The 14,317-nt window shown below is 38.5% G+C and overlaps 1 protein-coding gene across 1 annotated transcript in view; it reads right to left on the bottom strand.

The window, feature by feature from the left end:
• COG3 (component of oligomeric golgi complex 3) overlaps positions 1 to 14,317 on the bottom strand; it is a 78,265-nt gene that overhangs the window by 24,090 nt on the left and 39,858 nt on the right. Inside the window, exons 15-19 of the mRNA XM_081127162.1 lie at positions 14,061 to 14,185; positions 10,927 to 11,016; positions 3,321 to 3,441; positions 832 to 920; positions 591 to 725 (exon numbers count right to left, since the gene is read on the bottom strand). Coding sequence (XP_080983288.1) covers positions 591 to 725; positions 832 to 920; positions 3,321 to 3,441; positions 10,927 to 11,016; positions 14,061 to 14,185 — 560 coding nt within the window. The remainder of the gene's footprint in view (positions 1 to 590; positions 726 to 831; positions 921 to 3,320; positions 3,442 to 10,926; positions 11,017 to 14,060; positions 14,186 to 14,317) is intronic.

Here is a 14,317-nt window from a genome sequence, read left to right as displayed (position 1 = left end):
GATTGAAACAGGAAAGTCAAATAGCCATGATCTGAATTCTTCATTGCTGGCATTGGCTAGTTAATGAATTTTAGCTAGGAGACAGACAGACAGATGATTATAAACTCATATACCTAGTGATTAAGAATGCAAAGATATAAAATCTTCAATTTTCAATTATCCATGCAAAGGAAAGGGAGAAACAGCATGTAAAACAAAGAGGAAAATAATTCACCCACTTAAGTAACAGGAAACTCTGACAAGCAGTACTGTGACCACTGCCACGCAGGTCCTAATCCAGGAGAAGCGAGACCACGTGCACATACAATGTGGATGAACAGAACACAGGTAACCAGAGGTCTGCTATAACTATCTTTGCAGTATTAGCATTCTTTCTCTTAAAAATTAAAACCTCTATAAGCAGTTTTTATCTAAAAGTTCAAAACAAAAAGCTTCCATAAAAAGAAACAAGGTGATTTCCTAGATGAAATACATTAAGACTTGGGCTTACTATCTCTTTCTGCCAGAGTTTTCATGAGAGTAATTAATTGAAAAGGAAATCTAGGGAAGAATTCAGAATCACTTTACCGAACATGCACCAAGGTCTATACCTTTGTCATGAACTCCTCCAGCTGCTCTACAAACTGCCTGGTCTGCTGCTGAATAAACTGCTCACAGGCTGACTTCAGATGACGGTCTACGTCTTTTTTAGAGTCAAGGTAATGTTCTCTTATCTCAGGAGTGCCCTAAAAAAGATGACAGTTTCCTACTGTTTTCACATGTTTAAAATTACCAGACATGTAAAAGAATGTCATTTATCTCCCACCACCAATGAAACAGATTCCTTCTCACCTCCAACAGGAATTCTATCAAGGCATTGTTGCTATTCAGCCTAAAAAATCTTGGAACAGTCATAGGGTTCAGGATTTTAAATGCTGCATCTGTGAAAAAAAAATTACTCGTCCAGTGAACATGTACAATGTCAACAGAAAAGCTGAGTTACTATTCAGTGTGTTAACATGCACTAGTTCTCTATTACCAGAAAGTAAGAACAGTTTCATTTTCACCAATTCAGCTCCATGATGACAGTGATATTAGTGCCAAGATGACCAGAGTACCCACCTATCATTATTTTCTAGAAGTCAGAAATGCAAAATGACTATTAAACTTAATTATTCATTTATAGAAAAATGATAAATAGTAATTGATATCTTAAAATTCCACTGCTTTACTCATATGATGCTAAATAGATTTTTTTTTTTAATATTCATATACTTACCCGACTTCTTTTGTTTTAAGATCCTGGCTGGCATACAAATTTATTCATTTGAAGCAGAGTGAATAAACTAATGTGTCAGCCAGAAAGAAAACACCAAAAGGACATATTTACCCCTTAACCTCCAGACCAACTAGAACTTATGTCAAATATTAATCGAGGTCTCATTGATGTTCAAATGCAATAAGATATAACATTAGTCATGAGAGGTTAGAGGCTTAAAAGTAAAGATAGCAAGTATTATTAAGGGATAGTCAGAAAAGACCATTTCTTTTCTTTGTTTTGCCAGACTGGAGAAAGCAAAGCATGCAATGCTGCCAACAGTGCTATTATCACAATAGTACTTACTGCCCTGACCCTGATCTTACTGAAAAAGAACCTCGCTATCAGATTCAGTGTTCAGAGTAAGGCTTTAGTAAATAGCTCTTTGTTTCTGCTCTCTTTTCTACAAAATACCTAACAGAGTGTCTGCAAAAAATAGAATCAAATCAGTATATGGTAGGATTACATATGCTTTAGGGAAAACATACTTTAAACCAATATTTGCCAAAATTTTAGGGTACTTCATTTTCCTACACTTCAATAGATCTATACTAGAACCCAGCAGCAACAAGTTATGAATTTTAAAAAATGAAAGGAAGTAGATCAGCCCTGCTTTATCCCATCACTAAAATAAAGTAAGGACTATCAGTGCCTGGCATTCTTCAAGGTTAAGAGCACTATTCCCACATCTCCTACTGAAAAGAAAGAAAATCATATAGAATGGTTGAGAGAGAGAAGCTTATGATGAGAATAAGCTCTAAAAAACTATGCATTCTCTCAGGACAAAAGCCAGGAAATCTGGCTTCTGTTTAAAAAAGAAAATCAGGAGGTATATGAGTAACATACAAGTTTACTATCCAAATTCCAATAGAGCCAAAGAGCATCCTCTGTGGTGGAAAGAAGAAAGCATTAAGAAAAGAGCAAACTGTTTTAATATGACTCATGAGGAGACCACGCTGGCTCTCAGGTGAGTTAAATCAAGTCTACTAATTTAAAGGCACAGTCATTAGGGAACAATCTACTATCCTTGGAAATCCTATATTTGGAGTTCCACTGAACCACAGAATACAGAAAATAATTTGAGTGACTATGATTTTTCTCAATTCCCCTCATTACATAAATGAATGGCTTAAGTCATTAGAGTTTAAGTCTCTTGCAAATGGTTAAGAAAGGATATAGTTTAGATAATTCTGTAAGTAAGTAAGAAAAATGAGGGATATGTGTGGTATATTCTTCACTGCTTAAGATCAATATCTTAAAAAATTACTACTCTGTTCTTCTAGAAATCATCACTTATTAATTCAGAGACAAATGATTAGGATAGATGAGGCATCTTTACCAAGATGATCCTAAGTCTATTACCAACTCAAAGACCCTATCTACATGATTACTTAACAATCAACTGATTTAATAATAACACCACTTACATTAATTTAAACACCTTAAGCTTACAAAGCCTTTAACATACATTTTCATTCTTAATGATCTTAACTAATTTGACAACCTGGTAAAGGTATCATGACATGTTGATTATGCTCACTTTACCTGGCATACGAAAGTTAAAACATCCATCCAAGATCACACAAGAGCCAGGAAATGATGAGCCAGGAACAGAACCCAACTTTTTCAGACTAGAATAAATACTCTTCCTCTTTTATCCAGCTGGCTTCCTGAATTTTCATGAACTGACATCTCAATGTTTAAAACCATCCCAATTAGCAGAAACTGTAAGTAGCTGTTATACTGATTTTTCATTTTTTAACTGGTTATGATAGTACATGGCAGAGTCTAAGAGAGGTAATGCTATACTACAAATTGAAATGCTCAGATATAGTTCCCTTCAAAAAGAAAATACAGCAAGTTAGATGTAATTAGGATGTTGACAGCTCAGCTTAGTATGAACAAGTAACATGCTTAGCAAGCACAGCATGCAAAAAAATTGCAGATGAACATAAAGTAAACCTATAACCTGTGCTGATACATTTGGACAGGTCGAAATGTGCCAGCCAGGACAATAAAGTACCTCTAGTTTTCTTGAGGTCCAGGGAAATTTCCTTAATGGTGAATTCAGTGTGAAATGGAGCAATTTGTTCACGAAGAATCAAAAGATGCTTTATTAAAAAAAGTTGTCCATCAATCTGAGTCTAAACGATAAAACAGAAAAATGGATATTATCACAGATTAAATAAAAATATGAACATATAAAACATATACAATATTAATCAACATTAATCTAAGTGTTTGGAGCCTGACCTAACTTTTTTACTCTTAACATAACATTATGGCACCAACACTCCTTTCTTGTGCAATGAACTCTCCCTATATTATCCAGATTAGAACTATCTGGAAAAATCTTGCTTCAAATTATTACTAACACTGTCACCTGCTCTACTTAGTAAATCAAAGAAAGTAAAATCAGACAGAAGGTTGTAAAGCAACACAGTCAGAAAGAGAAGTCAAACCTATCTTAACTTGGTGCAAAAGCAGAGGAGAACATGCAGTCTAACAGCAGCACAGAGCAGGCAAAGTATGAGCACAATTCTGACCTCTCATGCCTTTTTAGCTTCTCTTCTGTAACTCGGCTTTCACTATTTGGTCAAAGTGGTTTCAAAATCCAGAATATCAGAAATACTCATATTTATACAAAAGTACAAAAGGAGCCTCCAAATGTACATTGATTTGGGCTTACCACTTATCCTGCCACCAACAGAGCACTGGCCACCTACACCCCTGAAAAGTCCCTGCAGTGCCTTTTGCCCTCTCAGGACCCATCCACAAGAGTCTTGTGAATCACTCTTAGTTCTCAAAGCTCTGGCCCCAACAGTGAATAATCATCTCTCATTTCAGAAAAGAGTCTGTATAAAACAAGAGCAAGGCTGTTTGCTCCTTGTTGCTGCTACTCAAGATAGAACCCTACCTTGAAAATATTTCCAATGGAATTATACTACATTAGGAAAAGAGTAAAGAGGCTATGAAACAAAGTGACTCCTCTCTGGTCTCTCCCCACCTTCCAAATAAACACATAAGTATTACTGATGGAAACTAACTTTGCACTCTGGAACAGAAGGAATGCTGCACATTTTGAATACTTGCTCTGCTTTTAAAAGAACTAGCAACTCCAGGCCTGGCTGGGTGGCTCAGTTGGGTGGAGTGTCATCCTGTACACCAAAAAAAGGTTGCGGGTTCGATCCCCAGTTGGAGCATGTTCAGAAAGGCAAGCAACTGATATTTCTCTCGCCTTGACATTTTTTTCCCTCTCTCTCTCTCTGTCCCCATTCCTCTCTCTGAAATCAATAAACATATCCTCGGGTGAGGATTAAAAAATAATAAAAATTAAAATTAAATTAAAAAGAAAAAAACTAGGAACTCCAATGGACAAAATAGTATAATATAGATTCAATTTACTTTACTAAAACTGTTGTGATCCAGCAAATAGTACCATTTTAGTTTATTGATATACTACTAGATGTTCAATTTAAATATGTAAGAACAATTTCTTGCCTTAAAACACTCTCTAAGACATTTAGTGATCATTTTCACTGATCACTTTTTTTTTAATATGTTTTTATTGGTTAGAGGGAGAGAAGAAAGGGGAGGAGAGAGGGGAGAGGGGAGAGGGGAGAGGGGAGAGGGGAGAGGGGAGAGGGGAGAGGGGAGAGGGGAGAGGGGAGAGGGGAGAGGGGAGAGGGGAGAGGGGAGAGGGGAGAGGGGAGAGGGGAGAGGGGAGAGGGGAGAGGGGAGAGGGGAGAGGGGAGAGGGGAGAGGGGAGAGGGGAGAGGGGAGAGGGGAGAGGGGAGAGGGGAGAGGGGAGAGGGGAGAGGGGAGAGGGGAGAGGGGAGAGGGGAGAGGGAGAAAAAAACATCAATGTGAGAGAGAAGCATCTATCAGTTGCCTCCGAACCCACAACCTGGGCATGTGCCCTGACCAGGAATCAAACCGACAACCTCTCAGTGCATGGGGCGATGCTCAACCAACTGAGCCACACTGGCCAGGGCACACTGATCACTGTCTAAAAAAAATCAAGGAAGCATTTGAGATCTGGTTCTCTGGCATATGCCGTCAGTTTGGCTCAAATAAACTCTTTTTAAAATTCTATGCAGGTTTAGACATTTTTTATATCAACATTTAGTTGACATAGCAGGATTCCAAAGAAGCCCACTCAGCAGCACCCTGTGGACCTGGACCTGGTGCTAGGTACAAGCAAGGGCCCACTGTGCCCCACTAGCTCCCCACTTTGCACTGGGTGAACTTGGGTGAGTTTCTCTCAAAATTCTGGGCCTCCTTGCTTCAAGCAGCAGCAGGCCCTGACTCTACTTGAACTGTTCTTAGAAAACCCTCAGGTGGTAAGGCTTGACATAATTCAAGGAAAGGGAAAAAATGGGGTACTGCTTTTAATCTCAGCTTTTTCATTGGATTGCTTACTGAGAATATGAACAAGATCTTCCCAGGTTAAATGAGAGACTGAACTCTCTTTAGCTCCAAAAGAGAAAGGACAGTTGCTTCCCCAACCCAAACAGCCAATGGGGTGATGATAGTTGCTCAGACCCCAAAACCAGTGATGGAGAAGGGTACCTGGAGTCGTCTAGTGCAGTAGCACAACTGATCCCAGAGAAGACAGCGGGAGCCTTTGGGAGAAGGGCAAGGCATCCTGCAGTGGGCTCACTCCGAGAGAATGAATCAAGAGAGAGGCCTGTGCCTTGGAAAGAGTAGTGGTTCTGGCAGCATCTGGTAAGCTCTCTAGCCCTTGCTCAGGTATTCTTAGGTGAATAAGAAATGCTGTGGGGTTGCCTGAGGAAAATTTCCTCTAGGGTGCAAAGTAGTCCTACAGGGATATTTACTGTATTTGGCTCATGCACATACGGGCTAGTTTTTCCTAGGAGTTTGTTCAGAATTTACAGATCTCAAAATTAACAGGGGAGCCCTGGCCAAGTGGCTCAGTTGGTTGGAGTGTCATCTCCTACACCAAAAGGTGGCGGGTTCAATTCCCAGTCAGGGCACATACCTGGGTTGTGGGTTCGATCCCCAGTCTGGATGCATACAGGAACCAACCGATCAGTCCTCCTCTCTCACATCCATGGATCTCTCTCTCCCTCCCTCCCTATCTCTCTAAAATCAATAAAAACATATCCTCGGTGAGGAAAAAGAAAATTAACAGGGGAAATCATGCCTCTGAGGCCAACAACAGTCAGCCTCCCATTAATACCAAGATGGCCAAGATCCTTTGATACTTGTAAATTAATCTGCTTACAATTAGAAAAAAAAACTATAAAATTATGCAGAAAGAATAGAAAGCATATTTAATTGGTCTCTTAAAGCTTCAAAAAGAGGATTTACATAAATGGATCAACCTATGTTGTTTAGATGTCAACCCAATCCTTTGAGGTATTAAAAATGGCTGTCCTGCCCAGCCGGGCGTGGCTCAGCGGTTGAGTGTCGACCTAGGATCCGGACGATCGGGGTTCAATTCCTGGTCAGGGCACATGCCCGGGTTGCGGGCTCGATCAATGACTTTCTCATCATTGATGTTTCTATCTCTCTCTCTCCCTCTCCTTTCTTCTCTCTGAAATCAATAAAGATATTTTTTTTTTTTTAAATTTTTAAAAAATGGCTGTCCTATTTTAAAAGGGGGAAGGTCATTTAGATCTTGATTTGTCAAGGACAGATACAAATTGGAAGTTTCTCTAAAACAAAATTTGGATCCAACTGTTCTCTATTTGTGTCTATCTATGTATGTATATGTATGTTGTAAATGTGAGGTAATTTTCTATCTCCAGATGGTTATTGTTAAAATTAATTTAAAGGCAAGTGCTTGTAAGGACTGGGTATTCTAAAATTCTCAGAAATATAGAAACTAACTCAAATGCTTTTCAAGTTCACATGATCTAAAATTAACCCTTAGTAAATAAAAGCTAATTTAAGCTTATTGGTTTAAGTAAAATAGACATATCTTTATTTTACCTGGGTTTTACAAAAATAAGTCCATGTTAATAATTGACATTGATCTCTATAAAATATGTTTCCAGAAGTTATAAAATGTCCTCATAAATTAGCCAAGCTAAAGAATACAAATTGCTTACTTCTTAATATTCATTAGAAATTGAGATTTTAAGGGTTAAAAATCTCAATATGTGTAGAAATAACTTTGGAGTGTTCCAGAAGGGCCCCTGGAACACCTCGAAGGATTTTTTTTATGTTGAATTGCACGAGAAACATTGTAAAATAACTGAGGAAAAACTTCTAGGGTATATTATATGGGTAAAAGATGATTGTAAATAAATAGTTGGGGCTACAGGAAACCTACAATGGCTACTTGGTTCTTTGCCTGGCTCCCTGGCAAACCCATTTTTTGGTTTTTACATTCCTTTATGCATCATAGCGCATTTAAGCTGAACTGAGATGAAGGAAGTTAGGAGCTGACATTATTGAAAGGGAGACATAGTAAACTACTGCCAAGGTTTGAGAGAGTCACTTAAAGAAAATGTCCAGTTGATAACCAATTCCTTTCACAATGAGCTCACAGGAGACAAAGATTTTAGATATTATTTTTTAGAAAGAACATCAAATGAGACACTCTGCAATCCTGCTGGAAGAGAATTTATCAGGAACATAACCACAAATGGACATCTACCCATCTCTGACACCCGCCTCCACCAATGGGCATTAAAGACTCCTCGAGGATTAGAAGCCGCTGACATCAGAGGTAGACACCTATCCCAAGACATGAACAAGGTCTGTATACCTACTGATTGATATTGAACTCAAGATCCATTTTGCTTGACTGTCTTTACTTCTCTGCTAATGATATTAGTCATAATAAGAGTTATACCTGTTCTTTGGGTTTTTGTATATAGTTCAACTTTATGATTACCGAACATGTATAAGATAATTGTTATTACCCTTTTCATGGCTTATGTAAATGTTATACTAGATGACAAATACAAAAAAATAGAACTTGGCAATTAGGCAAAACTCAAACATGAAAGTTCACAGAACAGAAATGATCCACAGTGTCTTATTCACAACGAAGTCCGTAAGACCTGACTGCCTTCCATTTAACTACCCTTCCCTTTCTGGGAAAAATTCAGCCTCAACTTAGATCCCATGATTATGGTATTGCCTCATCCCCAATGGTCAACGAGAAAACATCAATACTGAGCCTCTCTAGGAATGAGCGTTCCTAGAGCTGTGAGACTACACTATCCAACCATCAATGCATCCTTTGGATTGATTTATAACCAAAAGGGGGAACTGTGGACAAAACTAGGGGGTCTATGGAAAGTAACCTCAGGATCATCTGATCATAAATTCCTAACTAGGCAGGTCATGGTGGGTAGTCACAACCCAGGAATACAACTTCTTTACTAAAAGGAATATCTTTGCCTTAAGAAAGTCCTACCCACTGTTTCTGTGAATCTAGGTTAACATACTTTAAAATACCTCTTTTCAGACCCTTCTTTCTAAGATGTAACACCCTTAAGAAAGCAAATAATCTTAACTGTCCTGTAATCCACTCCTCACCTTGCTTTCTCCCACCTTCACGTAATCTTCCCTTACATATCTTCCTTAATTGCAAATGCGAAAAGAAACTGCAAAACTGTTATTCTGCAGAGCATTTGGGAACTTACTCCCTGACATATGTCATCAGTTTGGTTCAAATAAACTCTTATTAAAAAATAAAGCTCAAAGGCCGAAGTATACAAACTCAGCCACCATGAAAACAAATTTGCTCATGCTTACCAAACTGAGTGTTTCCTCATACATACTTAAACCCCTTATAATACGCAGGAAACTGAATTAGATAAAAGAGGCAATGAGGGTAAAGACTAAATAATCATAGGACTCTTCACTCCTCCCTTAGAAAAAGAGGACAGTGGTATAAGAGGACATAAGCATATGAACTTTTTTTTTAAATTAGGGCATTTTTTCCCCTCCTGATGATCTAATAAATACATGCTCATTATAGAAAATCTGCAAAATTAAATAAGTGTAGGGAAAGGGAGGAAAAATCATCCACGGTCACCCAAAAACTTTCATGTTACATTTTTTAAATGTATGTTTTCATTACAGAGTTATGTGTATTTCACCAATTATAAAAAATATTGCCCTGGCCAGTGTAGTTCAGTGGTTAGAGCCTCGACCAGCATACCAAAGGGTCAAGGGCAAGTACCTGGGTTGCAGATTTGATCCCTGGCCCAGTCGAGGTGCATGTGGGAAGCAACCAATCGATATGTGTCTCTCTCATCAATGTTTCTCAACTCCCCCTCTCCCCCCGCCCCTGCCATTCCTTCCACTCTTATCTAAAATCAATGGGAAAATATCCTCGGGTGAGGATTAACTAACTAACTAACTAACTAACTAACTAAATAAATAAATAAATAAATAAAAGCTCAGACTTGGAAATACTTTTTCTCTTTTTGTTAATCCTCACCCAAGGATATTTTTTTCCCATTGATTTTTAGAAAGAGTGGAAGGGAGGGAGGGGGAAAGAGAGAGGGAGAGAGAGAAACATCAATGTGAGACAGACATATCAATTGGTTGCCTCCCACAAGCGCCCTGACTGGGACAAGGGATCAAACCTGAAACCCAGGTACATGCCCTTAACCAGAAATGGAACCTGTGACCCTTTGGTGTGCAGGCTGATGCTCTAACCACTGAGCCACATGGGCCACAGCAGGAAATACTTTTTAGAACTTAAATCTGCCAGTCTATAACTTAACTTTCTATCCTCTTGTAGTGCCCATATCAAAATGTCATTTCAATTCTCCATTAGACAAATGGGAGAACACAGTGGTCACAAACAAAGGTAAAACTTTTCAAGCAACCAGATCCCAAATTATTTTGTGAGATTTGTGTGTTTTTTTAATTTGTCTAAAGCCTTGAAGTTAGAAATCAAGTTTGTAAATCTGGAAGTCCAGAAAGGTTAATAAGGTTTGAACATTCCAAGCAGCAAACAAATCTTGGCTGGAAACAGCCCCACAGGTCCCTCCCTGTAGGCAACAGGTATTTTAAGTGAAGAGTTAGCAGAACAACACTTTCAACCATGCTGTACTTCCAGAAAAAAATCTCAGGGGCCGTGGAAGAAGCACATGGAAGCAGTTTTCAGCCCCAGATCCCTTCCTGATTAAAACTGTAAGTCACAAAGTCATGGCCAGTACTTCTAGTCATACAATCCATGGGCCACAATTGCCTGTCTTCCAAACTGGCTGATTTCCTCCAAGTGAGGCCATTCAATTACTTAAAACACCATTGTAAAATAAAATAAAACAAAACATCACTGTAGAAATGATTATAATTTGCTATGTTTCCTTGAAAACCCTGTTGATATTCCAAGGAAACAGCAGTCCAGAACCTCCTCAGTTGCTAAGAATATAACAAGAAACTTTTATCCTATAGAATTTATAACCTAATTATTATTTTTGGTACTTTAGCAAACTTGGAGTTCTCTTACACAGTATAGTCTTTATTTAGCACTACAATGAAATACTAGCTTCTCTCAAAGGGCCTCAAAATTAAGTCATTAATCAAAGAAATCCTACTACCAAAATGCCTTTAAATCGATGTGCCTATACATAAACGCTATATTCCACATTATTATAGGTAAAAAGATTTCACCTAACACTTCATCAAACCTTGTTTTTGCTGATAGACTCTGATGCTCCAAGTAACGACTGAATGCAGGCAGACAAGGCTTCCTGTGATAATCCTTGGAACACTGCCCTCTGGTGAAATAAAAGAGAAACATCACCCTGTAGCACTTCACAAACACAAAAAAAGAAAAATCCTACGCTGAACACAGGGACAGGCTGCTTGACCTCATCCATTGGATTAATTTATATTACTGGCAACATTCCTCCTGGTATTTCCTATTCCCGTGCAACCTTTCTACTAACACATAGTTTTGTAATTTGCATCTCTCGAAACATTCATATGACCCTTTAAAGGTATTTCCTGAACACCTATTTGATGCCAACTCTCTGTGCTAGGTGCTGGAAGTACAGTCAGTGGTGGGCAGACAAGGTTGATGTGGTTCTGACATCAGAGAGCTCTCACTCCAATCTGACCTCATGTTGTAGGCTATTTTTAAAATATATAAAACCAACCCTCAGTAAATCCACTTCTAGAAATTTATCCCAAGTAATTAACCGGTAGTGTATTGCAAGATTCACGCATGTGGCTCTTCATCACAGTATTATTTAAAACAGCAAAAAAACTGGAAATAACTTCCAGTTTGATGAAGGGGCTGACAATAAAATACTAGTAAATCTAAATTATACAACACTGTGCATGAAATCAAAAAGTGCTAAAGGAGGTCATGAAATCCTATAAAATATAAGTAAAAAAAATTAGGTTACAAATAGTATATTAAGTATGATTCTTAAATAATTCTGTCATTTCTGTATCTTCCCAATTGTGTGTGTGGTGTGCTGGTCTGGGCAGGGACTCTTGTCAGTCCCCTTGCTTCCTTCTCTGCATTCATTCCACCCAAGACAGAACTGATATGGATGAACATGAGCAAAATATTTATTATTAGACCACAGCCCTGAGCCCTGGTCTCATACTTTATGCTGTTTTTCTTTTTGTTCCCTCTCTTGTTTGCCATGAGGTTACTGTAGTAAGAAGAGATTAGGGCTGCCCTTTCCTAGGTGACTGACCCTCCTTTAGGAAGACTGAAAATCCAGCTTAGACTAAGACCCTCTCTTTTTCCTGCTTAGCCTTAATGGGGTTTTCACTGGATTTGTCTTTCCAAGCCTCTTGATGGGTAAGATAGAGAGGGATAAGATTTGAATGTAAGCTAGGTGAAAAAATAATAGGCAGGCCTAGGGCATAAAATAAATACAGGCACAGTGATGTCCTTGTGCCTACCTACTGTTTGGCTAAATCCCTGTTAAGAACCTAAGAGGCTTCACTAGGGCCTGTGATCACAATGGGTTCTATGTGGAATATGCCCCCTGCATATTTCCCTTGGGATCCTGGCTCCACTATAGGAAGTTTCTGAATCTCAGCATAATACCATCATTCAATACACCTACTAGGGAACCTGGGGAAAAGTAATGCCAGTGTCCAAACCTCCCTCTGGAAGAGATCTCATCAGCTGGGCAAAAAGGCTGAGACATCTAACTCTGTACTCTATAGAGGTGATCTGGCCTCACCTCTAAAAGCCCCAAAACTGGGCACCACTTACTTTGTGGTTGAATTGCAAAATCTCCAAGCACAAAATCCAACAACTGGGCAGTTTAAAATAGATACCAAGTAGTGTGCACTATACTGAGCCAATGAAAGAACTGTGCGACCTTGTCAGGCCCTAGGACTCAGTCAGAGCATCTCCATATTGAGAGGGGATACACATACACCTTTGATCCATACACTCTTCTTTTTTTTTTCTTAATCCTCACCCAAGGATATTTTTTTCCACTGATTTTCAGAGACAGTGGGGAGGAGGGGGAGAGAGAGATGTAAGAGAGACGTATCAATTGGTTGCCTCCCGCACATGCGCTGATCAGGGCCAAAGACCGAGCCTGCAACAGAGGTACATGCCCTTGGCCAAAATCAAACCCAGGACCCTTCAGTCCTTGGGCTGATGCTCTAACCAGAGCCAAACTGGCTAGGGCTGACCCATATTCATAAGAAATAGTGGCATCAGGACAATTAATTACATGACTTGTATTTAATCGCTTCTCTCTTTATATGCTATTTGGGTTATAACAATCAAATTAATTTTTAAAAAATGAATTCAAACCACTGAATTTTGCCCTGGCCAGTATGGCTCAGTTGGCTGGAGCATTGTCCTGTCCATCAAGGGGTAGTGGATTCAATTCCCATGCAGGGCACATACCCAGGTTGCAGGTTCAATCCCCAGTTGGGGTGCATATGGGAGGTAACCAATCACTGTTTCTCTCTCACATCAATGTTTATCTCTCCCTCTCCCTCCCTCTCTTTCTCTTCCCCCTTCCTCTCTCTAAAATCAATAAAAATAAAAAAATAAAAATACACTGAATTTTATAAATTACTTTGGTTCAGCAACAAACCACTAATTGAAAATAAATGTAGACAAATATGATCTTTCAGGGACTGATAATCTTAAGCTGAAATTCTTAAAATAACTATTACCTGAAATCAATGCAAAGTATAAGTTGGTGCTGAAAAAAAAAAAAAAAAAAAAGTGGAAAGGAGAGGGTACTGCTAATTTCAGCAAATAACTAAAATCAGTCCATGGTTAGAAAAACATATAATCTTAATACTGCTTGTTAAGGAAGCTGACTTACACTGACTTACACTAAATTAAAGTAGTTGCATTTAATACTAAATCTAAATACTAAATGAATATTATACCTATGTGACATTGGATATATCACTTAACCTTTCTGCAACTCTTTTTATTCACCTATAAACTAAGACAAATTAATTAATCCATAGTTTTAAATTTATTTGCAGTCAAAGACCCCTATAAAAAAAACACACACAAGCTATAGCCCTTCTCCTCAGAAAGACACAAATACAAGCATACATATACAATTTTGCCCACATCATCAAGGTGTTCACAGACTACCCAGAGCCCATTAGTGGATTCTAAGGATCTACAGAATGCTCAGGCTAAGAATCCACAAATTAGATTGACCTTAAAATTATCTCTATATCTAAAAACCATGATTATAATCTAATACCAAACAAAATATTTTATCAAAATCTTAAAATTTAAATTTAAAAACATTTCTAATGAAAGAGCAAGCAATTTACAGTAAAGGTTAAGAATTTACACACGTACATCTATGCATCTGTACAATTTGGAGAGACAGACAAGAGTGCGTCGAACTGTAGGATACCACATTCCATGAAGATCTGCTGGAGAAATTGTGGTCTGTGGTCTAGGATTGAGAGATTCTGTTGAACCTAAAAACCCAAATGGAAAAGAAATCACATTTCACACACATGTAGATTTGTCTTATTTACATAGCAACTATAAACTGTTCTCATTAGCTACCATTAGCTGGAGGCATCTGCTTTCTCTAGCCTCACCTTGGT

Source organism: Miniopterus schreibersii (genome assembly GCF_964146895.1).
Source record: "Miniopterus schreibersii genome assembly, chromosome: 2".
NCBI lineage: Eukaryota > Metazoa > Chordata > Mammalia > Chiroptera > Miniopteridae > Miniopterus > Miniopterus schreibersii.
This window is presented reverse-complemented; position numbering and strand designations above follow the sequence as displayed.